This window comes from Apodemus sylvaticus, chromosome 1 (genome assembly GCF_947179515.1).
Source record: "Apodemus sylvaticus chromosome 1, mApoSyl1.1, whole genome shotgun sequence".
NCBI classification, from domain to species: domain Eukaryota; kingdom Metazoa; phylum Chordata; class Mammalia; order Rodentia; family Muridae; genus Apodemus; species Apodemus sylvaticus.
The window spans coordinates 51879077-51907033 of NC_067472.1; the positions used below are offsets into that span (position 1 = coordinate 51879077).

At 38.6% G+C, this 27957-nt stretch overlaps 3 protein-coding genes across 8 annotated transcripts in view; all 3 read right to left on the reverse strand.

Annotated features, from left to right (window-relative positions):
* The window catches only part of LOC127689934 (membrane-spanning 4-domains subfamily A member 6B-like), a 167588-nt gene extending 163185 nt beyond the window's left edge, over window positions 1-4403 (reverse strand). For all 3 annotated transcript variants that reach the window (XM_052189526.1, XM_052189521.1, XM_052189506.1), the window contains exon 1: window positions 4350-4403. The gene's annotated coding sequence lies outside the window, so the exon portion shown is untranslated. The remainder of the gene's footprint in view (window positions 1-4349) is intronic.
* LOC127690062 (membrane-spanning 4-domains subfamily A member 6C-like) overlaps window positions 1-4448 on the reverse strand; it is a 113001-nt gene extending 108553 nt beyond the window's left edge. For all 3 annotated transcript variants that reach the window (XM_052189628.1, XM_052189635.1, XM_052189621.1), the window contains exons 1-3: window positions 4350-4448; window positions 2660-2822; window positions 1313-1447 (exon numbers count right to left, since the gene is read on the reverse strand). In XM_052189628.1, coding sequence (XP_052045588.1) covers window positions 1313-1447; window positions 2660-2806 — 282 coding nt within the window. In that variant the 5' untranslated portion in view covers window positions 2807-2822; window positions 4350-4448. The remainder of the gene's footprint in view (window positions 1-1312; window positions 1448-2659; window positions 2823-4349) is intronic.
* Window positions 4449-10236: 5788 nt separating this feature from the next.
* On the reverse strand, window positions 10237-26747 carry LOC127690025 (membrane-spanning 4-domains subfamily A member 4D-like). Of its 2 annotated transcripts, XM_052189595.1 has the most exons (7): window positions 26612-26746; window positions 21112-21271; window positions 18685-18804; window positions 16154-16210; window positions 13157-13285; window positions 11567-11668; window positions 10237-10465 (listed from the first exon to the last, which is right to left on the reverse strand). In XM_052189595.1, the coding sequence occupies exons 2-7, from the start codon at window positions 21244-21246 to the stop codon at window positions 10325-10327; spliced, it is 684 nt and encodes a 227-aa protein (XP_052045555.1). In that variant the 5' UTR covers window positions 21247-21271; window positions 26612-26746; the 3' UTR covers window positions 10237-10324. The 2 variants fall into 2 exon arrangements, with proteins under 2 accessions (XP_052045555.1, XP_052045560.1); XM_052189600.1 differs by lacking the exon at window positions 11567-11668 and having other exon boundaries at window positions 26612-26747.
* Between the last annotated feature and the right edge of the window lie 1210 nt (window positions 26748-27957).

The following is a 27957-nucleotide window of genomic DNA, read 5'->3' on the forward strand; positions in this document are numbered from 1 at the left end:
GATTTTTTTCTATTATCCTATAAATTAAATAAAACCAAATAACAAATGGTGTTTTGGAGTTTATTTAAAGTAGAAACTATGTGATTTCTATTCTCCAAAGTTAAATAGCCTGTCCTTATATATAAATAAATGCTGGTTCTTCATCTCTGCGATGATAGGGGCTGACCTCAGGGTCTGTGAAGTCTATCCATGTGTTTTGCTGCTGAGCTACACCCACAGTTACAGGGATAGTCTTGATAAAGCTAAATGAACTGAGCATCTCTTCTATTGCAAGAGATGCTTGGTGTAATGAGCACACAATGGTGAAGAGAGAAATAGAAAGTAGCACCACGGACCAAGACATCACCACATCTGCTCCATCATCAGGGTTATGTCAACAGTGACATGCTGTCAATAATATGTACCTTTCATGGCACCTACAGAAAGTCAAGTCATTGATGTCCTAGTTACCTATCCAGTCACCACTCTTTGCTCCATTAAAGATTAACAGAACATCAGACAAACTCAAACTTATAAATATTTACAAAAATCTAGGTCAGCATAACTCAGAAACTGTCAAAGTCACCAAGGACAAGGGAAGTCTAAGAATGTTCAAAAAATAACGTCTAATGAATACTCTGGAGACAGAAGTGGAAAAGTCTTTTAATGGAAACTGGGACAAAGAACATTCATGAAAAACTGGTAAAATTAGACAATGTATTGGTCTGAGAAGTGAAAATCAGAAATCATTAACACAACAGAAAGAAAGGTTGGGCTGTAATGTATCAAAGGAAATCGTGTAGGAAGGGAGGGAAAAAAAAAACCTAACAGAGCTGTAGGAAGCAGATTGGAAGCCCCAGTGAGAGGTATCCTCACTTATGAATGAGACTTGTCAACAATCAGTCTAGAGGAGAGCTCTTCTGATAAAAGGACCTTCATGATCTTCTAACCCCATATTTGGAGACTCAGAGGAATATCCAGTCTATCACCCTAAGTGCCTCCAGATCAAAAGAATGAAAGTGTTCCTTCCTGCAGTGTGGCCGACTGTAAGACCTTGTATGATACAGAAAACGCTAGACCATTTGGATACCAATTCCTAGACTTTCCCTAAACTCAGGAGGCCACTAAAGTCATCATTGATGTAGACATTTTTATTGGATTAGATGAAAATATTTTAGGAAGACATAACTGCTGTCCTTCTACACTAAGTCTTTGATGATAGACAGGAAAAAAAGGTCTAACACTGACCTTTTTCACAGTACACAGAAATGCAGCTAGGTGAAAACTCCAATCTCTGTCTTCCCCATCTTGTTCCGCACAGAAGTCTACTTACAAACAAAGCTCCGACAAATGGGTATCCAGATTTTAACAGGACTGAAATCACTGAGGTAAAATGTGGGACTGGTGGAAGAGATGCAAAAATTATTCCCAGACTCAGCACTATCACAGCACACATGATCTGGATTGCCTGTTGAAAGAAGGGAGATGGTAGATTAAACCAGCAATGACAAGAAAGTCCTCTCCACTTTTTCCTTGGTTCCCATGTATTGTCATCTTCTATAACATCCCAGTGAGCACAGACACAGTACAAGCTCTGCAGTCAGAGAGGGAAGTTCATTTTTGTCAGGGATGTGGTTCTTCTAAGCCTCAGGTCACCTTTAGGCATTTCTGTCCTTGAACTAATTCCATGCTTATGACCCTTTCTGGCATCTCCTGGCTGGACTCAGCTTGAGTGCATGGGTAACAAGTCTCCTGTTATCTCTTGTAAGAATAACCTGTTATCTCTTGTAAGAATAACAGGGATCTGAAAGCCCTCCACTCTGAGCACTAGAATGTGGAAAACCTCTCCATACATCATCCAAAGCCCACAGAATACCACATAGGGCCAGTGTCTCTGTCAAGCTCCACAGCACCTTCAGTCCAGTTCATCCTAGGGATGACTTGACTCCATATTAAATAGAAAATTTTGTCTTCCTGACACCCTCTATCACCTCCCAGAGTCACAGCTCTTGTAATATTGATTAAGCAATTTAATAAACTTGTTTTGCTATGAGTACTTCAAAGGAATCTAATGGATTATATGTATGCCCAAGGCAAGGCCATCAGTTCCATTAAGTGCTAAGACTGGGTAACACAGTGGCACATGCACATAGTGTTATTACAGACAACAATGAAAAAGAGCTCCATCCTTTGTCACAGCAAAATGTTTCTTCTCCTTTTACTCAAAAATGTCCCATTACTGAGTCTGGGATAAGCACACATTAGTAAAGCAATAGTCTTTTTCTACCACCCCTTTTCAGCAAGGAGGAGAAGGATATTCTAATCAGAGAGCACCTAGTATGTAGCTACAAATATTTTCATATATAAAATACTTAGTAAGTACTCTTCAAAAATTTAAAAAAATCAAGAAAGAATTAAACAACAAAAACTCAATGACCCATGGAATAAGGTCAATAGAATGCAGTCCAGTTCACTGGAATAAAGAAAAATATTTGTTAGTTGAGAAGGTTTTAGTGATGTAAGTGGCTTGCCAAGGGACTTCTGCCAGTCTACTCGCCACTAAGTGATCACTCTGTCAAAACTGAAAGCTTCCCACCCCCCAAATCTATCTCTATTTCTAGTACATAGAGCCTCGCCCTCTGCCCTCCTCCCACCCCAGGGTATTCTAAGTGGGATTTACCGCCATCACTTTGATCTCAGGCTTTAGATGTTTCTTCAGGATATCTTGCCACTGGTAGGTAGGCTCGGGTTTGTCTGTTTGGGGAAAGTTGATTCCATTTGGTGAAATGTCTGTGATGGTCTCATTGTTCTCTGCTTGTGGAATCATGATGAAGCTCCCACAGCTGGAAGAGAAAATGGAGTCAGCTCTTATGAAGTACTATGCCCCTTGTACAGTGTAGTGTTTTGGTTTGGTTTAGTTTGGTTTCAGGTCTGTTTGGTTCATTGATTTATCTTTTATTCTTGCTTTTGTTATTTTTTGACTATTTGAGGCACACACACACACACATAGAGGCACAGAGAGAGAGAGAGAGACATGCACACACACACACACACACACACACACTGAGAGAGAAAGAGAGGGGGAGTGTAAAGTTGGATGGTTGGAGAGGATTGAGGAGATGGGGCAAGGGAAACCATGAACAGAATATATGAATTTTCAGTAAGTCATTAACTACTTTGAATACAAAACAATAAAGAAAACAAACTATGCTTTCTGGTTCTGCCCCCACCTTCCAGACTGTACACCTTTGTGCTTCCTTGACCTGTCCTTTGGCATAAGAACCTGGTGGTACAGGGAAATGTAAAACTACCACATATCAGATCCATGAGTTCTTTCTTCATAATGTTAATCACACCCCAATGATTTTAGATAAAAAACACATCATAGGAAGGGAAAGTCTGAATTTCTACATGGTCCTGTGTCCATTTCCAAATGTTCACACAAAATTTGCCAAATGTAGCTCTGGCTCTTTCCCAATTTTACCCAGAACAAGAACATTGTCTTTATTCAACGACTTTCACTGACCAGCTACTTTGGTATCCATGAGGTATTAAAGTGAACTTTCAGTGCTTTCCAATCCGTGCTATATACTATTCAAATATGTAACCCCATTTGTTCATTTTGTGTGCCTAATAGTGACAATTTTAGGTTTACAACTTCACATTTTATATTTTAGTAGACTTAATCTTCTAGTGTATTTAGTTCTCAAAACAATCCTTTATGCTGATTGATAACATCACAATCATTAACAAATTCAGAATCAAAAGTTTGGTATATATGAGTAAGTAATTCATGCTTTGTACAGCAACATAAAATCAATGTTAAATAAATAGCCAAAGTTCTCAGTATTGTCAAGTTGTCAGCACACAGTTGGGTGCAGGACCCCAGCTGTCTGTAAATCTACTTCATCTCCTTATTTTCCCATCTGCCAGGAGCAGCCTGTGTCTGAGTCTCTTCAGTGCAGAGGAACCCTTCAATGCAGCCGTATGAGAAGTCCTGGAGTCCTAAGCTGTGGTTCACATTTTGTCACGATCCTGACAATTATGTCCCTGTTCGTTGCAAGGACCAAGTTGCCTGGGGAATGGGTTTCTGAGCTCAGCTTGGCTCCCTTCTGTTCTCTGTGCTATTCTCAGACCTTAGGCTGCCCAATCAGTGAATGGCCTGAGAGCTCTGCTCCTTGTCAGTGATCACCAAGATCATGCAGCTACAACAGTCAGAACAGAGGTAAGCCAGATACCCTGTCCCTTTGCCCATTTAGTTCTAAGGAGCCCCAGTGTCTCCATTGCCTTCATGAGCATCAGCAAGTTCTTGTAACTCAGTCCCAGAAACAGAGTGCTACACAGAGGAATTTCTCTTCAGGGTTGCCTACCTGAGCCTGTGTGCCTTGTCACCCAGTCACTTGCAGCTGAGCTCTCAGGAACCCTAAAAGCCTTAACTCTCGGTTCTCTCAGTCTGATCGTTGGTTCCTTCTTGTGAACTTGTAACTGTTCCAAGCCCTTCCTTCTTCTGTGCTCACTGTGCAGGAAGTGGTGCATAGTTTGTGGACATGTGACTGTGCCTGAACTTCCTATTTCAGAAACCCCCCAGTAACTTCAGAAAAATCACTAATAGAAGTAGTTTGGAGAGAAGGAGGAGTAGGGTAGTGGGTTCCAACACCCACCAGTACCATGTGATGTCCAAGTCACTTTCTTGAAGTTGTTAAACCGAAATCAAAAACAGGTTTGGAAACCCCATGAAAATGAAAGTTTCTCTGAAAGACCTGTCTTCCTTCTAAGGAGTATTTATGAACTGTCTTGATTAATAAACATATTACAAGTTGTAGTAATATTGATGAATAAAATATTTCACAATGTATAATAAAGTATGATAATAGTAAACATGACATTGGACTTTGATATATTACTTTGTTATAAGCTAATACATTCCTGATCACACAGTAATATATAATAAATTGTAACAATTGAGCATTTTATAGTATTTTTGGTACTCTGTTATTCATATTTTTTTCAGTAATTCCTCAGCTTTCAAAAACTACCTGTACAGTTTTTGGCACTCATTGTTTAATTGCTACTCACTTTAGGGCCTTCCTCATCTCTTCTAACCTTCTTCTACACCATTGGGCTTCTCTAACAGTGGATGTGTCCAGAGAATTAGTGGACACTTCTAGAATAGATCATGAGAGGAAGAAGCAGAGAAGTTTCAATATACCAGGAATGACTTCAACAGTCCTGCACTCCAGATACAGTCACAAAGACAGTTGTCCCTGTGGCTTTCAGTCCCTTGGGTGGGCACCATAAAGAAGCTGACTGTGACATAATTAATTTCTCAGGGGAACCAGAGCCAGCTGTAGCAACTGTACTCTCACACCCTGAAATCTTCCTCCCTTCTTTCCTTGGAGCCAGCCAGAAGGAGCCTAGGGAGCCAGTGTGAGCCACTGTCACTTCAGAAGGTTGCGGTGTAGTGATTTCCCTGCAGGTTTCACAGCAGGCAAACAAAACAACAAAATGATTTAAGAAGAGACAGGGATGAAACTGAGCTCAGTCCCATTTTGTTGTAACTGGTGTCTTACTTTTAGAGTCTGGCCCTGATTGTTTTACTTTAGCCATATTTAAACACAGCACAATCTTGGTGGGGGGCCGGTGGAAGGTATTCAGATAGCAATGAACTCAATCCCAAGCTCACAACAATCTAATGTTATACTGAGACCCTTTACAAAGTGCAGTTGGCTTTTTTCATGAGAATGGGAACTGTTGACTCAGAGATACTGCCCGAGATTTAAGGTCAGGGAGCTTGGCTGAAGTAAACATAATGCCTGTGGGTATTGGCATTGGCCTGGCCCTAAGATAACATAGACATCCCTTGGGCTGTCTATGTGGGGGGAAAAGCACATGAGTGTGGGTTTTATGGTCTAAAAGCAGTGCTCAAGATTTAAGGTTAGAGTCTGCAGTGAGTAAAAACAAATTCTGGAAGATGTGAGCCAAGCCTGCCCCATCAAAGAGCAAAGGATCACCAGATTGTAAACCTACATCATTCCTGGCACTCTGAATACTCATCCCATTCCAATGAAGATGTAAGCCACCTGTTCATCTATCCTGGCTTCCCAGTGCTCATATGTGTACACAAGGCCTTTTTGTCCTTTACAATTGTGAATTCTATAGTTCATGCATGAACTCTTTAGCTGAAGACACAAGCTGTTTCATCATCTGGGATTTACCTTTGTCCTTAAGACCAGAACAGCACAAAGAGAAAACCCTGTTTCATTTCTGGAGTAGATTGAGAGACCAGCTTCTCTTAGAAGTCTGGAGAAGGGTCTATGGGAACAACGGTTGCCTGTAAGTGGGATATGTTCTTCTAGCTAGGTTGCCTTGTGTGGCCTCAGTGGGTGAGGAATCCTCACAGAGACTTAAAGTACCAGGATCATAGGATAACCAAAGGACCATACTCACTCAGAGGAGAAGGGGAGGGGAGATGGAGGAAGGGTTATGGGGGCAGGGGACCAGAAGGAGGGCAGTGAGAAGGATGTAAAGTGAATAAGTAAAAAAAAAAAATCTGGTGTGTCTTGTTTCCTAGGATACCTGTTGCCACTGTGCCTTTTACATCATGCCCTGTGCCTTCATCACTGTCCCAGAACCCAGTGCATTAGTGAGGTGCAGATGCTCTCCTGAACTTTGACCATGGTGAATTGTAGCCTTTTGAGGGCAAGCACACCCACTTTTGTCTGCAGGAGTATTTGCTAATAAATTAGTTAATTTGTTACTAATCTACCTGACATCCCTTCACCAGTCTGTTCTGTATTTGATGCTCTTCTCATAATTTGCAGTGTATGTAAAGACATTTAATAGGGTACAGGAAACAATGCATGTAAGACTTATGACAAAGTCCTACACACAGGACAGAAGAGCAGTGATTTTGCTGGGTAACACCATACCTTCCCCGCCCATCCATTCTCAGGTTCCATCTTTCTGCTTCTCCCAAATCTAGGGCTTTTGAGCTTTATTAGGAAAGGGGACTTCTGTAGTCTGAGCAAAAAGCTGCTCTCCCCAGTCTGACCTTATTTCCTTTCTGCTCTTACATTCTTGGTGGTCTCCAGAGTCTGAGCCCTGCTCCTTAATCTGAAGATAAAAGACTAACTAACAATAATACACTGTGATTAGTCATCTAGGACCTTCTATTTTAACCTCTCAAAGCTTTTGCAAATGTCCTCTGCCCACACCCTCTGGGAAATGCCTGTTCAGAGTTTGCATTCACTTTGACTTGCCATTTTCTCTTCTCTTTCCCAAGCCAACATGTACAGTCTCTCTATTGGTTATTTTCTCCTTGTTTAACTTCTCTCCACTATAGGCTTCAGCTGCCTAATGTAATATGCATTTCTGACTAATTATTAGGCTTTCTACTTTTGATCCTTACTTTCCCCTTCTCAACATAGGCATGTGGATTTTGACTGCCTTAATTCAAATATTCAAAATAATTATCCTGGTGTCTTGTCCCTCTTCATTTAACGATGATCATTCTTATTCCCATCTCAGAACAAAAGTCTAAAACGGAGTTTTAACCTGTCTCTACTGCTATTCCACCATCCAGACTTCTACATTACCACTTCCCTTCCTCACAATCTTACTCAGTTAGTTTTATTAAAAAAATCAAGCACTCAATTCATCAATCAAACTACTGTTTATATAACCATCCTTTAAGGTATTAACAGTCTAAACCAATTTCTTTTTTGGTCCTTTGATGTAGGATCTCATGTAGCCCAGGCTGGCCTCTAACTCACTATGTAACAGAGGCTGGCCTTGTGCTGAGAATCTAGGCATACATGGCAATCTCTACCAAGTTTCGGTAGATATTTACCCACAGGTGTTATCCACGGCCATTTCTTGTCATACCCATGGACTACCTCCAGCTCAAGTCTTTTTATTCAATCAATTTATTCTTCATGCTTTACATATGTCCTCCTAAAGGATGTACACACTCATGATGTCCCTGATTTTACCTCTCCATCTATCTGACTGAACAATTTAATAATGATCTCTGTTATCTGCTACTTACCAATTGGAAAACACCACAAAGCAACAACTGTGCAGGTGAATGTACTCATGAATCAGATGATATGTGTCTTTTCATAAAGCTTTATGTCTATTATTATTGAGGGTGGAAATATTTCATGCCGGGTGTGGTGGCTCATGCCTGTAATCCCAGCACTTGGGAGGCAGAGGCAGGCGGATTTATGACTTCAAGGCCAGCCTGGTCTAAAGAGTGAGTTCCAGGACAGCCAGGGCTACACAGAGAAACCCTGTCTCAACCAAAAGAAAAAAAAAAGAAAAGAAAGAAAGAAAAAGAAAATTATGTCATATATATGTGACATTACATGTATATATAATATACATGAATGAGTGAGAGAGACAGACACAGGCACACACACACACACACCGACAGAGAAAGGGGGAGGGAGAGGTGGAGGGAGAGGGAGGAGAGGGAGTTGGATATGGTGGCTATGTACCACGTACAAACATAGCTATTGAGGATTCTAAAATGAAGTGAGACAAATAATATTGGTTAATCTAAGTTTCGTTAAATTCTTGGTATACTTCCTCCTTTTTCTTTTATTTTAGAATTTTGTGTGTGGTTGTATACATACAATAAAAGCTCACTTATGTTTCCATGACTTTCCAGAAAGGATATGTATAAGATTGTGACATAAAACAAGAAGACAGTAGTAGATTCTGGAACTATTCAGAAATATTTTTTTGAAATGTATTTTCTTTGCCTTGTGTGAGTAATTTCTGAACTAAACTAGCACACTGTTTATCCTCTAGAACTCAGCATCTGCAGTGATGTCTGAAACAGCTTCAGATCAATCATTTTCTTATTGGTATTTGTCTTGAAACAATTGCTTTGCACTTTTGTCTTATGTAGTATTTTTTTACGTTTTTTACATGTATTTTTTTTTCATTTTATGTGTTTTTGTATGATGTGTGTATGTGCATAGCTTGTCAGTTTATGCTACGAAAGTCAGAAGAGGGCATTGGGTCCCCTGGAACCTGAGTTAGGACTGTTGTGAGTCACAAAGTGGTTGCTGGGAAATGAAACCAGGTTTTGTCCAAGAGTAACAAGTGCTCTGGACTGCTGAGCCATCTCTCCAATCCCATTTGTTGTTTTTAATGTTTTCTCTCTGAGAACTGTCTTGTTATAACTATACTAAAAGTTAATTTAGAATAATTAGGAAAGAAATAACAGCAGGCTTATGGTTTTGGCTCCTGGAACACATTAATACCTGAAGAAGTATCCTAACTGCTTGGTAATATACAATTAATTTAAACCATGCTATGCCAAATTAATGCAGGATCTAGACTTATTCTATAATCAATAATAAACATTGGCACATACATAGAATAAATTTATCTAAGAATTTACAAACAATTATTTCTTTTGAGGAAATTTAGCCTAATAGCAGAGTTTGGGGGCTTTGCTTTTAACCAGAAAAGTCAATGTGGACATTCAACTGGAAGGCAGTGTAACCTGCAAAGCCAAACTTCAGTGACTTAGTTTCACAAGTTAGGCCTCATATCTGAAAGATTCAGCAATCTCTCACTTGGAACCGAGTGTTCAAGGATGTGATTCTTAGGCAAGATAACATTGTCGATCCACAATAATAAGTGATATTTTTAGGTCATATGTGCTATATACACATATGTGTATGTATACTTTCTATACTCTCTGTATGTACACTATACACATACTATATATATATGTACATATATATATAAATATATATACATAATATATATGCATAAATATAGAGAAATGCACTATATTTATATAAACATGTAGATAAACACATGTAGATAAATGTATGTATGTTTGTGTGTTTGTGTGTGTGTTTGTATTTAAGGATCAGGTATTCTGACTTCAGACACTTTTTATTATAATTTTTTACCATATCAAATAAAGGATATGCTAAGTTTTTATATGATGAATATTCACATAGAGATTAACAGGCTGCTATCATTAGTAATTTAATATACCCATTGTCTTACATGCTTTATGTGGTTGTACATGATCAAAAGCAGCTAAATGTGAACTCCAGCCTTCACTCTTTACAAAGAGACCTCACTTCACTATCAGGCCTTTTTTGTTTGTTTATTTGTTTGTTTCAGGCTTCTTTCAAAACATCTTTGCCAATTCCTTGCCCCTTGTACATACAGTGAATGGAGGATGTTAAAATGTTGTGGACCAAGTAAATGCTTGACTTACATTTTACAGCATGCCTGATGTGCCCCTCCCCCCAATAGCCAGTGCAATGAAGTAATAATTTCCCAGGGAAATGCACACATACACACACTAAAATTAGACTATATCTCCAGCATAGTTCTTGCATAGATTTTCTGGAACATTTTTTCCTTGCTGTTCTAATGGTAGCAATGGTTGAAGTGTCATGGGAGGTGCCATCACTGTCACAGTAGGATTTGGTGGTAGCACTACAAGAACCTGTGGAAGGAATGAAAATGTCATTGAGTCACCCAGGATAGTCAGCGCTTCCATTTCCATACCCCATAGAGTTACTTTTGCTAGTGTCTACACTGTGGCTACTGAGTTGAATCAACATCACACTGAGTTGTATCTGGGCCACTTCTTGGATCATGAGGTGTTACAGACCTAAGACACGAGTTCTGTGGCAGCTGAGAGGCTGGTGTCTACAGTTGCATGTTAGAGCATCAGTCTTCTGTGTGAATGGCTTCTATGGACCAAAGTGTCACAGAGAATGACAGTGGCATTCTTCCAAACTAGTTTGTTCCTGTTGACAGCTGAACATGCAGCCCTAGACATGGTGGCCTTGAATGACATTCTGCACACAAGACACTGACCCAGAATGGCAGATGCATCATGATACATGGAAATATACTCTGGCCTTCACAGTTAAAAAACATGGGGCAGCAGTAGAATAAAGCAGATGTACATACTTAGGCAAAACATGCCCCTAGGTCCCTGCTTTTGTGGGTTAACACAGGAGAGGACAGAGGGAACAGCATTCCTCAACTCCAGCATTCCTATTCTCCTACTACTACTTATGTGACTTTCTTCTCCCTATGTGACCTTCTTCTTCCTCCTTGTTCAAGAGCATCTACAGCAGTCCTTGGGTTAAGACAATGGGCATGTATGCATAAACTGAAAGTTTCTGAGAAACAACAGCCCACTCAACACTATGAACACACTTTAGACAGGAGAGTGTGGACTAGAAAGGAAGAATTAGAGTGGAAGAAATGGGGATGGAGGGATTTTCAGCTTGTCTCATCTGTTTTATTTGTTTTGGTTTTCTTCCCTTAAACTGCCCTAAAAGTAGTTTTGAGCTTTCTTCTGAGTCTGGCTTTAAACTTTGATATCAATGAAACTAAGAAACCCAGAGGGAACCTTAGGTCTCTACTTCACACAGCTTCTTAAGAGTGAACAGGGGACAAGGCTAAGGTGTTGGTGGTCTACACTGTGCAAGGTAAGATACAAAATGTGTCCTGGTAAGCTGGTAGATTTGTGTGACTGATTACAGAGCAATAGAGACCTGCTAAGCATCACCCAACAAGGACTGCAACTCACCTCACTGGAGTTACAACAGGAAGCTTTACATCCAAAAGCAGATACGGACACAGCAATGCAGAATTCTAGCAGATTTAAAACTAACATCAAAGCATCCAAACCCTAAAAACAGATATCAAACAGTGTAAAGAATGGAGCTTACAAGTTTGAAATATGCCCTCCTACCCCTGACTACCATGCCAAAAGAGGGAATGCCCTAACCAGGGGTTTGGGAATGCATACAGTTCAAATCTAAGATGATTTCTTAGTCTCCTGAATGTCACTAATTTTCTCACTTAATTTTTTAACTAAGAAAAATTATCAGAGACTCCTAACTCCAAGACTGATGTGCTCTGTGCTGCTCATTTCACATGGGAAAAGCAATAATATCATTTGATATTTGAAAAGGATAGTCTTTCAGGATAGTCCCAGCCCAAGGATGGGGTTAGCCTGGTTTATAGTGAGAACAGCGGTTGTTTATTAAATAATATAGGCATAATATCCTGGTCTGTGCAGGCTGTCCAAATTACTATGACATCTTTACACATAGAAGTCAGATTCTGATGAATCCTAGTCTATGAGGTTGAGGATGCTTCAGTGTTTGCCTAGAAAATAGAGTGTAGAATGATGAATCAAGGAATGTGAACAGAAGGTGGAAACACAAAGGCCAAGAAAGTTACATATCCGGAAAGCTCAACAGCCCTCCCAAAAGTTGTTTATGCAATTAAGACTCATTTTGAACTTCTGTCATCCTGTAATAAAATATATGAGGATAATGCACTCTTTTGGTAGGAGTGATTGTCACAACTATGGTAAGTCGTTGGATATTTGGGAACCACACAACTTAGTTTTCAATGCATTTAGCTTTTTCTGTATCTTCACCAAGCCACAGGATCAAAATGGAAGAAAAAGGTGGTACATTTTTCCTGAATTCTCCTACATTGAACTGGTGCCTAGAATTGGAAGGTTTGAATGATCTCAGTGATCAGATGTGGTCCCTCTCCTGTGAATTAGTCTGTTGATCAGGAGCTTGGCACATGTGAAATACTGATTCCATGGCCCATGAGAATATTTGCCTTGGTTGTTTTCCTCCTTGCTCCTGCTTCAACAGATCCCTTTAGTCTCTGGGTTCAGGCCTTTTAGCAGGCACGAGTGGAGGACAGCAAGTAGGAGCGCTAGCAATCTCACATAACATATAATTTAATTTACCTAAACAAGTAAAGGCTAGGCCTGGTGGCTCACAACTATAATCCCAACATTGAGAAAAGAGGATAGATTTTAACCAAGGTGTAACCTGGATCACATAGTAAGACTCTAATCTCCAGCAATATCAATCACACATACTAAAAACATCAACAAAGTAAAGCAAAGCAAAGGTAGATTTTCAACATAAATTATATATATATGTGGGGTTGCATGTAGGTGTGTGTATAATACACTATTATAAGCTTCCTCCCATTTAGCCTTTCCTTTTTCATAAGAGGAGGGGAGCCCCCCTTAGGTACCACCCCCAAATTTGATTTTATGATCAGAATGTTGACTGTTGCTTTTTCAAGAGTCAGTGAGCCCTTGCCTCCACCATGGCATCCCACCAGCAGAATGAAGACTTACCCTGGTGATTGTATTATTATTATAACGAAAGGGAGAATATGATCCCAGAGCCAAACTGACAATACCCATTATGCTTGCAGTGGCAGCCAACACAGAGCTGATAGTGTTCAGAGTTAGACTGCTGATGACCTACAAAGGAGTGGTGATCAGTTATCAACGGCGTCTTTGTACAGCTCCATCAACATTTGAAAAACACCATTTCATCCTCTTTTTTTGCCAAAAGTAGACTTTGTGTCTTTTTTTATAGTATCTTTGCTTCAATCCCTTGCCAAAATACAAACATAATAACCGTTATTCCTAAGACTAAATCCTCCAAATGATTTTCAAGGACATAAGATGCTCTTCAAGTTTGCTAGTAAAAATTTCAAAGTCTTTGACACATTGTGTGGAAAACCTGTTTGTCGTTTTCTACCATACTGTGCTTTGAATGCCTGACTGTTCTTGTGTAAATGCTGATGGCCATGTCCCTCTTGCATACATCCTCCTATGCTGCAGATACAGCTCTGAAGTTCTCTTCTCATGGTTCATTAAAATAAACATTATTGTGAAAGGTGAAACTCCTCAGCAAACTGAAAGTTTGCTGCATCTATAACATGAGTTACATTTTAGTGATCAGAGTAGGTGAAAGACGCTAAGGAGGCAGACAGGATTTAGCCTGGGTTTGGAAAGGTCACCTTGATAGTGCTACACAAGTTGATGTTTACCTGTTATAGGAAGGGAAATTCAAATGCAGCTTTTAGAGAATGAACTAATTGTTGAACTCTTGGCTCTCGCCCTTATCAGCTTTTTAATGGACATTTCATTGTAAATGTCTTTTTAAGTCATTCATTATTTTATGTTTACAAATTATTTCTCTGCCTATATGTACATGCAGCATGCACATGGTACCCACATGAGCCATATGAGGGATTGAGATCCCATGGTATTGGAGTTACATATGTCTGTGAGACACCATATGGGTACTTGGAAACAAATGTGTCATCTGTAAGAACAACAAGTGCTCTTAACCTCTGACTGTCTGGACTTTGTAAATAAATTTTTATGCTGTTATTTTGGATACATGTATAGAAGGTATTTTAATATGCCAGCCAATTTATTTTTGTATTTATGTATTTATTTATTTGCAGTTTGAATTGTGGTTTATTTAGAAGCATTCAAGAGTTAGATTGTAAATAAACATATCATGAGTAATTAAAATTGTCATTTATTATAAATACCAACTAAATAATACTATTTTAGCTATCTTTCCCCTCGAGCCGGGAGTCCAGATACCTTCGCTCAAACTCTTACCATTAATAAAATCTTTAGTGTTGTGTTACCTCTTCTTTCACCATCTGTACCCAAAGCTCACTTTTATAAACTAAATGAGACCTAGAACTCTGATAGGAAGTTTTTTCCCATTTATTCTAGTGGTAAACTAACTTTTCTGTGGGTTAGCCCCCAAGCACTACTTCCTGTTATTGGCTCTCTAGGGCTTGACACCTCAGAAGGGGATTACACAGGAGAAGTCACCAGCATGTGTCCCCTCCCCCACATCCACACCTTACTGACATGAATATTTGCACATAGCTGTTCTCCTTATGATCTACTGTAACAGTCAGAAAAAAAAAATGACTGTTAACTTTCCCTTTCTGTAACAAGTGGGTTTCCCCCCCTCTTTATAGGATTAGCAAAAAAATTTCACACTACCCAGAATTTTCCTTAAATAAAATTTATGTAAGATTACTTTGATGGACACTGCTCAGTAGATGCTGTGGGTTAACCAATTTTTTTATTTTTACAATATTTGCAAATATTTGGGTGTCAGTATCATGGGCTGGATCTGAAATTTCAAGGCACATCTGTGTAAACCTCACCTGACATTTTCTACCCTGAATTCAGTACACCAGCGCCACGATTCTCCCAGCAACTGCCTTGACATTATATCCAGTCAGACATGGTGAGACTTATTATGAATCAGTAGCTCAGCTACACTTTTGAAAGTGAGGTCTGGTTGCTGAAGCCCTGAGGGCCAGCAGGCAACCTCGGACAATAGGAGGTTGGGGAGACCCTTCAGAATGCACCAGAGACCTGGGAGGTGAGAGACTCCCAATACTCAAAGGGAGAGACCTTAGATGAAATGCAGGACAGTAAAGAGAGGGAAAGTATAGGGCCCATCTCTAACAGGAAATCAGGGCATCAAAAGAGGTAGACAGAGGGGGTCAGGGGCAACTCACAGTCACAACTCTGAAAATTGTTCCTATCTGAAAGAATTACAAGTATGGAAATGGAGAGGAGCCTGAGGAAAAGAAGGTCCAGCGACAGGCCCAAAGTGGGATCCAGCTCAAGAAGAGGTCCCAAGGCCTGACACTGTTACTGAGATTATGGAATGTTCACAGAAACGGACCTAGTGTGACCTCACTCTGGAAGACCCATTAAGCAGCTGAAAAGAGTCAAATGCAGGTATTTGCACCCAACCAACAGACAGAAGCAGCTGACCCTTGTTGAATTAGAGAAGGCTGAAAGAAGCGGAGGTGAAGGGCAATCCTGTAGGAGGACCAGCAGTCTCAATTAAACTGGACCCCTGAGATCTCTCAAACACTGGACCACCAAACAGGCAGCATACGCTAGCTCATATGAAGACCCCAATACACACACAGCAGAGTACTGCCGGGTCTGTGCTCATTCAGAGATGATGACCCTAACCCTCAAGAGACTGGAGGCCCCAGGGAGTTTAGAGGTCAGGTAGGGTAGGGGGTTGGAACATCCATGAGGAGACAGAGATTGGGGAGGAGGTATGGGATGTGGAACAGTCGGTGGGTGGACTGGGGTAGGGGGAAATAAATTATGGAATGTAAAAAAAAATAATTAATGAATGAACAAAAGAAAATGAGGTCCTTCTAAAACTCATAGCTATCACTTTAGGAAAATTGAAGTAACAATTCTTTTACATCTTAGCAAAATGTATAGTTGATGAAATTGCTCCCTTTTGATAGCAAAATAAACCAAAATACATACCAGGCTTTTTGTTGTTTTCACTCCTGCTGCAATTGACAGGGATCCTGAGACAATGAACTGTCATGAGGGAAAATATCCAGGTTAAAGTCTTTAAACAGTTGGTGTAAATAAATGCCAACCTTTACTTCCAAATCAACTGGGTCATGTAAAGTGACCGACTGTCTAGAAGGCAGCACTTTTCTATGTCACCCTCCTTCCCAATCCCAAGAGCAGAGAGTAAAAGTAAAATAAGCTATGGAAAACTCATCATTTTTTAATAGATTATTTCATGTGTTTATTTTGGATGTTTAAGGTAAGGTCTTGTTATGGACGTCTGGTTGGCCTGGAGCTTGCTACATAAACCAGGTCAGGCTTGTGTTTGGAGTGACTCTCCTGTTTATTCTTCCTGTGTGAATGGATTACAGGCAGGAGCCATCAAGTGTGTCTCAAATTTTTGACAGTATTTTCGCTATGCTTCCAGTATAGAGGAAAAGTCCACAGATTCTCTTTGCTGTACTTTTCCGCCTTAAAGAACTATGACTGGAGTGATCATCTTTCTAATTTCTCTGACGAATCTGTCTGCAGTTTCTTACTTTGGGAATGTTTGTTTAATATATAGGATATTTTGAGATTATATTTCATACACTTGAAAACAAACTGAGGACTTTTTAAAATTTTAAATTAACAGGTCCTTTCACATACTTTTTTATTAAGGTTTTTTAAAAACTTATTCAACTCTCATCTTATCAAAAATGTTAAGAGCAACAATGTTTAAAGCTCTCCAATCCTTATAATGAGATTTTTGCCAACATGACACCAAACTAAAGAAGTTAGACAAATGAAAACAGAAAAGAAATTATCCTTGTTGAAAATGCATATTGGAATCTATAATTAAAATATTGGCAATAATTAAATTATATTTCAGATGATGAGTAGAATATGTAGTTCATTTGAATCTGCCAATTTGACCCTTAATTTAATTTCATTGAAATGACTGCTATCAGTTTGATTGAATTGTCCTCTTTAGACTATTCAGCTAACTATACCAATGTTTGGATTTGCTTTCCAAATTTTAGTTTAGAAGATTTAAAAGTTAATGGGAGTGTCAGTAGGACCACATCATTGAAACTAAAAACAAGATATAGATGAAAGACTGGTGAGTTGGATGTCAGTCCACTGCTCCCCAAGCAGTCCTGAAACCTTGAAGTGGATCCTCCATCATGAACTATGGGAGTTGTTATCCAAGATGGTAATGAGTCGGAAATAAAGATGGAAGTAGACATCCACAGTAAAGAGATAAATGAGAGTTCTTGTTTATGGACTGAATACATCTTGAGAAAATTGACCTTTCTTAGTCTCATTTTATTTTTCATTTGTACAGTGAAGGTAAAGGCAAATTTCTCAGAAGTGTAGTGATTGGTTGAGGCGGAACATTACATACAAGATCATTTACTAATGTGCCAGATTAAAGTACAATGTAAGCTATAACTGGTATTATTGGTGGGAGTATCATCATCATCATTATTATTGCCACTGAAATTAATATTAATATATAAAGTGTCATGCAACTTTGAAAAATCTGACAGTCTGTGGCATTCTTTAATTTTTAAACACCTGTTGTAAAATAAGAAGGGAAAATTAAAGTACCAGTTCTACCAAATAACTAAATTTTCTCATTCTCAGGATCATCAATGAATGGAAACCTTGCAATACTTGAATAGGACTCTAAACTGTAAAATAACAAATAACCAAGGTTATGCATTATGTTTTCTACTTGTAAATTCATATAACATATAGGTAAGAAAATATTTGATTTTTATACTTAATTGACACTCTGAACTCTAAAAAGCAAATTCTCCCAAATTTTATTTTAGAGGAAAGGTTTTTAACTTTCAAAATTCGTATTCACATTTTTGATTAGTTATTTTATTAAAAACTGAAACAAAATTTATCTGCAGTTTGCCTGTTCCCTTAAGCATTTATTGAGACTTGACTATCCAGTTGCTGTTACCCACCTGCTCAGTTTTGTCCCCTCTTCTTTACCAAAAAACACCCGTGTTTCATTAACTCTTTAATTGCCTTCAGAGTTTTGAGATCCCTTCCTAGCTAGAGAAGCAGATCTCAATTTTCCCAAGTTAATGATAGCAAGACAGTTATTCTTGGTTTGATAATAGTCTTGCAAAAAATGTTTGAGTAGTTAAACAAATATATTGGCAAGTCATATCACTCTTTCTAGCCAACCCTAGGAATGCCTAGCAATGAGCTTCTTAGAAAATCAGTGGTGTCAGTTTTTAAGTAACTCTTGTGGGAGTTCATGACTACATGCTGTCACAGTATATCTTAAGTGACATATTAAATAAATGGTCAACCTATCTTATATGAATGGCACGTGGATATTGTAATGTGAACATGGAAATACTGAATCAGGTTTAAATATGCTGTCCTCAACTTATATTCTACTTGAAAGAGTTGAGAGAAGATTTTACCCAAAGTTAGTATAGTCACAACAGGGTGTTATCAGCCCCAGTTATATAAGACTGTACATTACTCACCATTATTGGTCCCCAAATTGGGGCCAGTAAGACCACTGAAATGATTGGTTCAGCAAATATATTTGTCAATATTATTGTTCCTAAGCTGAGATTTATGAGAGCAATCATAACTTGTACAACCTAGAAACAAAAAAATAAAATAAAAGCATTATCCATAACAAAAATGATGCCCATGCTAAGAACTTCCACACCATTAAGTTACCTCTACCTTCTCCTTTCATAATTCATAGATAAATCTGAAGTGTTATTCTTTTGTCAATTGTCTTCATGTACAGATGAGATATACTAACTTATAAATCACCTTGGGCTCTCTATCTGTCTCTCTGTCTCTGTGTCTCTGTCTCTGTCTCTCTCTCTCTCTCTCTCTCTCTCTCTCTCTCTCTCTCTCTCTCTCTCTCACACACACACACACACACACACACACACACACACAGACAAGTACATACATTTCAGTAATTTCAAACTTTGAGGGAACTTGTGAAGTTCTTTCCATAGATACTTTTATGATGCCCATGATGCATCTCTACCTGTTGTTATCCTTTGTCACATGATCATATAAGAATAGCGAATTAGGATGAAAGTATACCAGTAAGAAACAATTTGAGGAAATAAAGTCAGGTGCAGAATGAGGGAAATATGAAGGGCACACATGGTCTTCTTTGTGAGCTTGGAGTCTGAGGAAGGAATGTGAATACTGTGACCCCAACAAAGGGGGAATTTGAGCATAACTGCGCCCATAATAAAGACTCAAAGAATGAAAACAACGTATGAAGATGTGTAGGAGGAAAGAAGAGCAGTCTGTAGAGGGGAATGAATAGAACTATGAAAAGACTGAAAAAAAAACTTGTGTATTTATTATCATAGATCTGTGTATATGTAACAAAAACACTTTAAAAAGAGAAGTCTTTTTAAACTTCTCTTTTTAATTTGAAAGGGAGGAGACAGCTAGGAAGGGTTGGTAAAAGGAAATGGAGGATGGAAAGTGTATGATCGTAGTTTAAATAATTTTTTAAATGGAAAAGGACAGATCTAAAAAGAGTTACTCCACTACACTTTGATTTGTGGAAACCCACCCAACAAGGTGAGAATTTAATCCAAAGGAAAAAATAAAAACATAATGAAATCAATTGAATTCAAAACAAGGAATCAATGGATAAAAACTTATAAAACCAAAAGTTATTTTTCTTAAAATACAAATAAAATCAATTACTTGTTAGCCAAGCTAACAGAAGACAGGTACTTAATATTTCCAGGAATCATTCATATGTGTGAACTCCAAGAGAAGAGGCCAACTGACTCAATAGCATAGAGAAAACAGAGCCTTCCTTAAGAATACCGTACACAAAACCTCAGAAAAAGAAATAGCCACTCATGTCATAAAAAAAAAAAAGAATAATTTAAGCTGGGCAATGGTGGCGCAGACCTTTAATCCCAGCTCTCAAGACTCATAGGCAGACAGATCTCTGAATTAAGGCCAACCTGGTGTACAGTCTGTTTTCCAAGACAAGAGTCACCCAGAGAAACAGTGTCGCAAATGACTAAAAACAAAACAAAACAAAACAAAAAACAAAAACACACAAATAAACCTGAAAACAGAATAATTTGAAAAATTCACTACTACATGATATTACTTTGATTTATTTTACACTAATAAAATACCAATAAACTAGTAGAACACAAAGCACTAAGCTCAGAGTTCTCATCACTGGAAGTGTATATAACTTTATCTCCCCTTTAATTTCATTGTAAATGTAAAATTGCTCTTAATTTAGAAATTTTTATTAATATTTTTAAGATGAGCATTTTCTATGTTAACACAAAACAAATGTCATGAAAAATGATGATTTTATAAGAGTTAGAACAGTGAGGTAGAAAAGAAGCAGGTGTCTGTCGAATGGCGACTGCCCAGTGATCAGAAGCTTGGCCCTGTGAGTACCTTCTCTATTTGCTGGCCTTTAAGTTATCTATTATACTTAAGGCACATTCTTCTGGAGATAGAAGTTTGTGGAGAATGAAGGGCTTCTCATCATCTGAGTAGCAGGCAAAAAAAAAAAAAAAAAAAAAAAAAAAAAAAAAAAAAAAAAAAAAGGCATAGCACTTGTAGATCAGAATGCCTTTGTCTGCCACAGGGCCAGGCCACAGCTGTAGCTTTATAGATTTTTCTCTACACTGAGTTAGATATGGTCATCTTAGAAGATCCAGAGCCTAGAACATACCTAAAGTATATTTTCAATGGATCAAATTCAAAGTCTGATGTGATAGACTAACATGTCAATTTTCAAATGATAAATTTGAAAATTAAATGCTTTTGCCTTGGGATGTATTGATGTACCATGAAAATAGGGCATGTCATGTCTGCTTTCTTTAAAAAAAAAACATTTATATATTTACAAAATCATTCTCCCCTGAGATCCAAAGATGTCTTACCCCGAGGACTTTGGGTTCCCCCTTCAAGAATTCCTCTTTGATCTCATTCCACATCTGTGATTTCATAACAGACTTCTCCGAGGGCTGAGCCCCTCCAGGAACCACTGCCATGGGGGTCTGTTCTAGTCCTTGCATGGTTTCCAGGGCAGCAGAAACAGGACTGAAATAAGAATGAAATTTTGGATGAACTTCTGTATATGATTTAATGCCAGGTTCCCACTTAATGGTAAATTCGAAATGAAATCTTCCCATGTGGTGGTGATGATGATGATGATGATGATGATGATGATAATAATAATAATAATAATAATAGGTTATATAAGATAGAAAAACAGTTTCAATCTCTTGGTAAGAGAAGCTCTTCCAATTTTATTTCCAATTTTATTTTGAATTCTCATGCTTTTTACTTATCTACCACAAATTCTTTGGACGTCACTTTTCAAATTATTAGTTGGAGAATTTGTGCATGTTGGCTTCATCTTCACCCATCACATCTGTGCAGTCTCCTCACAGAGTCTCTGGCTTCCAACAGATACAACTCCCCTCTGCTGTGAACTACTCAACCAACCTGCAGTGCACGGAGCACTTAAGTAGTCTCTGGTACTCTGTCTAGTGAGAATTATGGTTTCTTTAAAAATCCAGGCAATTATGATATGAGAATATGATTTTCTTCTAATCCCAGTTGTGGGATATGGGACTGCTTCAGTCTGGCCACAGCTGATAACTAGGATGGTCTAGAGCTGTAGGAGGGACATGGTTTTTGCCAACGGCAAATGTTTTGAATGCTGGGAGAGTACAAATGTGAGAGTGCAGAGCCTTTGGTGGCTGCTGGTCCCCCCACCTCACACCATCCCTATTCTCCCAGCAGCTGGTCACCTACTACTGCTAGTTCCTGCTCTTGCCTTTGCTGCTTTTGCTATTGCTGGATTGCTGGTTGGAGATATTCTTTTGACAGAAATTGGATTTGCTCTCAGGAACTTGATAGCCGTAATCAGCAGGATGTATGTAGTCTAAAGAGAGGTATGCTTCCTTTCCTATCTAACGTTCTTTCTCTTCTATCTAGTCTTGGGGGCCTTACAAGTGATTAGGGTGGAATTGGGGCAGAGAAGGGTGGTAGATATAAGAACCCAATAAAATAGCAAAAAATATGCCTACACTTCCCTTTCCGATTCCAGAAGGCATAGATAGGTGTTCTTAAAAGAGTGAAGGGTTTAGTCCAGTGAAATGCATAACTTCTTCATTTGTTATGAAGAACCTCTGCCATCCTCTCAGAAATACCTTCAGACATCTGTGATGTGCTGAATCCTCGGTCATCTATTCACTCCCCTCTTGGGTCACACCTTACTAAACATCCAGGATAAAGATGGGGAATCTAAAGGACATGACTCTTTGGTCAAACTGAAAATAGAAACAAACAACAAACAAGCCTAAATCTCAACAATTTTTGATAATTGATGATGATGCAGAAATGAAGTCTGAGCAGAGAAAGCGCGTGCCTAAGATCCAGTGTGAGGGATGGAGAGATGGCTCAGTGTTTAAGAGTACTGGATATTCTTCCATGTTCTTCCAGAGGACCTAGTGAACGCCACACGATTGTCTCCAGGTTACAGCGGTGGCACTTATTATCTTGAGAGTAGCCAAGAGACGTCTAAATGGCCTTAAAGACACAATAGGAGAAAATCCATGCCTGGTACTGTAAACCTAGCCACCTACTTGTGACCAGTGAGGTCATAGTCCCTGGAGGAGAAACTATTGCTGCCACTATAACAAGCCTTTATCTTTTCCTTGTCCTTATTCTTTGCACCAAAACTGCCTCCAAAAGTACAGGTAAGTGTATATTCAACCCAAGGACAAAAGACTAGGGTATGCAGTGAACGGTGATCTCACTTTCCTCATTTGCTCCTAGATGTCCCATATTCAGCCAGTAAATTAAAAGTCACCATGCAAAAGTCTGGGAGGCCAAATTCCTGCACCAACCTACTTCCTCATGCCTGTCCTCTGTGTCTGAGGAGGGTGGAGCTCTGGGAAGGCCCCAGAGTCTTTGTTCAGAGTTTGTGGGCACCCCACACTCAGCACCTCACTTGGCTTACATTTGCATAATTCTTCTAACATGTTTCTAAATTGTGAAGACTATGATAAGAATCTTTGACAACACACAACCACTTCCTGCTTTTTCTATAAAAACCGTTAACTGACTTTCGATTCCTCCACCAAGGCATGCATATTTATTGTGAAATATACTCAAAAAGAGTGGATTAACAGAATTTTTATTCCATGAGAAAATATCACTTATTGTAATAATAAGTTTGTAGATTTTTATTTTGAAAAACCTCCATCAAAGGAATATAAACAAAATAATATGGTATGTAAACATAGATAATGATTAATAAAAGGCAAAATTTAAAACTAAATAGAGTAGACATACCAAAATATAACAAATATACAATATTAAAGTTCTAATATACTCAGACTAATGTCATTTAGATGGGATTCCCAAACCTGTTTGAAAAAAAAATCACTCATTGTAGCTACATGTTTTCCCAGAGACATGTGCTTTTCTAGAGAACTGTGTATATAAATTGTTATTTTTATTTTTATTATATTCAACACAATATATATTTTATACCATTCATAAAAATAATGGGCATGTCATTGAATGAACATCAAAGATAGTTTTTGATTGTTTTGCTTTTAGTAGATTTTATAAAGATTTTAAAGGAAAGGGAAAATCACTTGAAATGTAAATAAAGAATATATCGAATAAAAAAAGGAAAAAATAAATGTGCATACAGGAAACTCTACATTCAGAGAATATTCATGAATTTATCACTTAATCAGCAACAATGAATACAGTGCTTTTCTTGGTCTAGGAAGCATCCAATTTCATAGAAAAAGCTTATTCTCTAAGTGGAACTTAAGCACAGTAATTTCTTGCATAATCTAATTAATCTAATGAACCTAAGATTCCTTACATAAAATCAAAACCACCTTCACATTACTTTGATAAAATATTTGATGTTGGATGATCATAAAGTAGGGGGATTTATTTAACATTATTTGGTGGCATAACAAAAAGCATGACCACAGATACTGACAGCTCTAGTTGAGGTTATCCAGCTAGGTCACAATGTAAGACCATAGTACTATGATGAGGGGGGTTACTGTTGCATGGTGAAATAGAAAGGGTGAGCAAGGCCCAAGGTTTTCTTGATATGGCAATTTATCCTCATATGAACTAACCAGGGTCACATAACACTACTTGAATCCCTTCTAAGAGCAAGGCTTCCAGTGACCTAACCAGCTGCCTAGAGTTGTGGTTCTCAACGTTCCTAATACCACAAAACTTTAGAAGAGTTCCTCTTATTGTAGTGACCACCAACCATAAAATTTCTTTCTTTTTCATAAATGCAATTTTCCTATTGTTGTAAGTCATAATATAAATAACTGTGTTTTCAAATAGTCTTAGGTATCTTCTGTGACAAGATCATACAACCCTCAAAGAGGTCTTGCCCGACAGGTTGAAAAGTGCTCTTAGAGGTACTGTTACTTCAGAATTTTTATATTAGAATCAAAGCCTCTATCCCATGATCCCTTGTGGATCAAACTTCATTAGTATTGCTCAATAAAAATTTCTTAGGTGAAGTTTGCAGCAAGGAATCATAATACAGGCCACAGATAAAATGTTAAAAAAGTGTTTCATAAACTCTCCTCTCCAAAGAGTTTGATAAATTCAGAAATTCAGTAACAAACTCAGGGAACTCTTAGGAAGTTCAGTCAACTAACAAGGAAGCCTGCCATTAGCATCTTGGATAATCTGTCCTCTGCCTGGTAAAGCAGAGCCTCCTGAGAGCTCAGAGGTCCCCACTGACCCCAAACATTGGGATGACTTGGAGCTTAATGGAGATGGGAGCATCTGAAAGGAGAGCTGAGAGTGAGCAGAGGACATCACAGTGGAGGGGAGTGAGAAGATGGAGGGGACCCTGCCATCTAATCAAGTAGTAACCTCATCCTCAATTTGATTTGTGAAAGATCCTCACGGGCAGGAATGTGGGTTGGGCAGAATGCAGTGGCTTTGGTTCTAGATAAAGCAGAAATGCAGGATCTGTGACTTCTTCAGCCATGACTGTGTCAGCAGTGAGTGAAGCTGTCTTAGAGGTCCACTGTGGGAAGCACCCATAAGAGCGGTGGCAACACTGATAACTGGGTACTCAATAGTGTTTTCTGATTCTATTCTTGGTTTTCTCTACACGGCTGAGACTAGATAAGGGATCCTTGGTTTGAGATCCAGCCACACACACAAGCAGCCACTGCAGTGCTGGCTTCCAAAGTACAGGTTCCCAGAGAGCTGCAGAGCCAGAGAACCAGGTCGGTCATCTAGACTCAGTCAAGCTATTCCCACCTGGAATTTAGACTGTGTTCCTTCTCCAGGGTGATACAGACTGCACACATAGCATGAGACTCTGGAGGATGCCAGAGGCCCAGGTGTCAGGAGAAGACCATTGATATAACTCTGACATTGGTTAAAACATGAAATACCAGTATGCCTATCAAAGCCGAGAGAGGATCCATGGAGAGGAAGATGCAAGAATAATTAGTTTCTTGAGCTAACAGCATGCAGAGTCAACGTGAGTCCATGTTGTTGAAACATCATTCAACAATGGTCCTGGATCATGATATCACTGGATGGGAAGCATGGAATTGTTCAGACATTTTCTGATACATATATGTGTATGTATATATCTGAAGTTTGTTGGAGTTTTGCTCCATTTACCATATGTATGTATGTATGTATGTATGTATATATGTATGTATGAATGCATGCATATATGCAGGCATGAATGTGTATATGAATTTATGTATATATGTATGTAATGTGTGAAGTTTTTGGAGCTTGTTGAAACTTTCTTCATCTACCAACTGCCCTAAGCATTCAGTTTCCCTTTCCTCAAAGGGCCATTTTCAGTTTCAGCTTCCCCTCAACACTCCTCGTGAGATCCTGTGTGTCTCACACCTGTGCATGCTGTCCCTATGGGAGTTAATCCCTGGAGCTGGTTGGTGCCCCTGTGATTAATAGTTATTCTCATGTTATTGTGCTTCTGCTAGATCTGGAGAAGCTTTCAAAGATGTGGTATGACATTTGTTTTACAATCTTAGGAATGCCAATAGATTAAAACACACACACACAATGCTTCTGTTTCTACCTGCAAGGTTTGTAAAACATGGTGTTTGGCTTTCAGTATCTCACACTTCATTGGCATTCCCTATAATCATCAAGGACAGACTATTGTAGAGAGAGCACATCAAACTTTAAATACTCAAATATTTAAGTTACAAACTAAGGATTTTAAATATTCATCTCCTGACATTTTAAAACATGCTTTATATTTTATTAATCATAAAATATAATCATAACATTAACATAAGTCTTTTCTTTAAAAAAAAACTCGTTGTAAGTAAAATTTACTTCTCAACCTCTAATAAAATAAAAAGATGTACTAACCAGCTAATGGAGAGGATCGGATGTCAGGTGATTTATTCCAGGAGAAGCTTTGCTTGTGTGTTCTCACAGGACGCTGTTCTACCTTTGTAGATGCCAGACTGGTTTGATTGTGTCAGAACTTCCCTCCACTAACTAACTCAGAAACAGAAATTTTTACTTCTGACATTTCCTCTCCGCCCACCTCAGCCAACACACATGAGTGGATGGGTATTCTGGGGATTCAAAATAGAAATTAACTGTTTTTTATATAAAATTTAGGCTTGTGATTCTTTTAAAAATTTTATAGGATTACTTTTTAAGATAAGTAATAAAATAGTTGACTCTTTCCTGGTAAATATACATTGAAACCTGTTACTAAGAAAAGCTGGCTGAGAAAATTACTGTGTCTACTTATGCTCTGTTAATCTATAACAAGTTACATAGATACAAATGAATATGGATAATTTTTATAGGGCTTGAAAGATTTTGCTGGGATATATAAGATGTGGGAAGAACTGAAAGAAAAGAAGGTCAACTGTCAGGCCCAAAGTGGGATCCAGTTCAAGGGGAGGTCCCAAGTCCTGACACTATTACTGAGGCTATGGAGCACTCACAAAATGGGACTGAGCATGACCACACTCCAGAAGATCAAACAAGGAGCTGAAAGAGTCAGATGCAGATATTTGCACCCAACCAATGGAAAGCAGTAGCTGACCCCTGTTGTTGAATCAGGGAAGGAAGAGAGAAGCTGAGGAGAAGAGCAATTCTGTAGTAAGACTAGCAGTCTCAATTAACCTGGACCCCTGAGATCTCTTAGACACTGGACCACCAAACAGGCAGCATACACCAGCTGATATGAGGCCCCTAACACACATACAGTAGAGGATTGCTGGGCCTGTGTTCATTCAGAGATTATGCACCTAACCCTCAAGAGACTGGAGGCTCCAGGGAGTTTAGAGGTCATGTGGGGTAGCAGGTGGAGACAGGAGCATAGGGAGAAGGTATGGGATTTGAGACAGTTGGAAGCTAGATGGGGATGGGGGAATAAAATATGGAGTGTAAAAATAAATTAATAAAATTAAAATATAGGAGAAAAGATAAAGTTTTCAGAGCTTTGCTCCAACCAAAAAATGTGTGTGTATATATATATGTATATGTATATATATGCATAGATGTATATATGTGAAGTTGGTTGAAGCTTTGCTCCATCCAACAAATTATGTATGTATGTATGTATGTATGTATGTATGTATGCATGCATGTATGTATGTATGTATGTATGTATATATGTATGTATATATCACTGGGTGAAGTTGTTGGAGCTTGTTGAGGCTTGCTTCATGCACCATGTGTATGTGTATGTATGT

Bases quoted from the DNA above. Each gene is read 5' to 3' on its own strand.
- LOC127690025 (XM_052189595.1), bottom strand. From the start codon at position 21,246: ATGCAAGGACTAGAACAGACCCCCATGGCAGTGGTTCCTGGAGGGGCT. The intron at 11,669-13,156 runs GTAAGTCTTCAT...ATCTGTTTTTAG, and splicing joins ATAATAATACAATCACCAGG to GGTTTGGATGCTTTGATGTT. The intron at 10,466-11,566 runs GTGAGTTGCAGT...TTCCTTCCACAG, and splicing joins CCTGTTGTAACTCCAGTGAG to GTTCTTGTAGTGCTACCACC.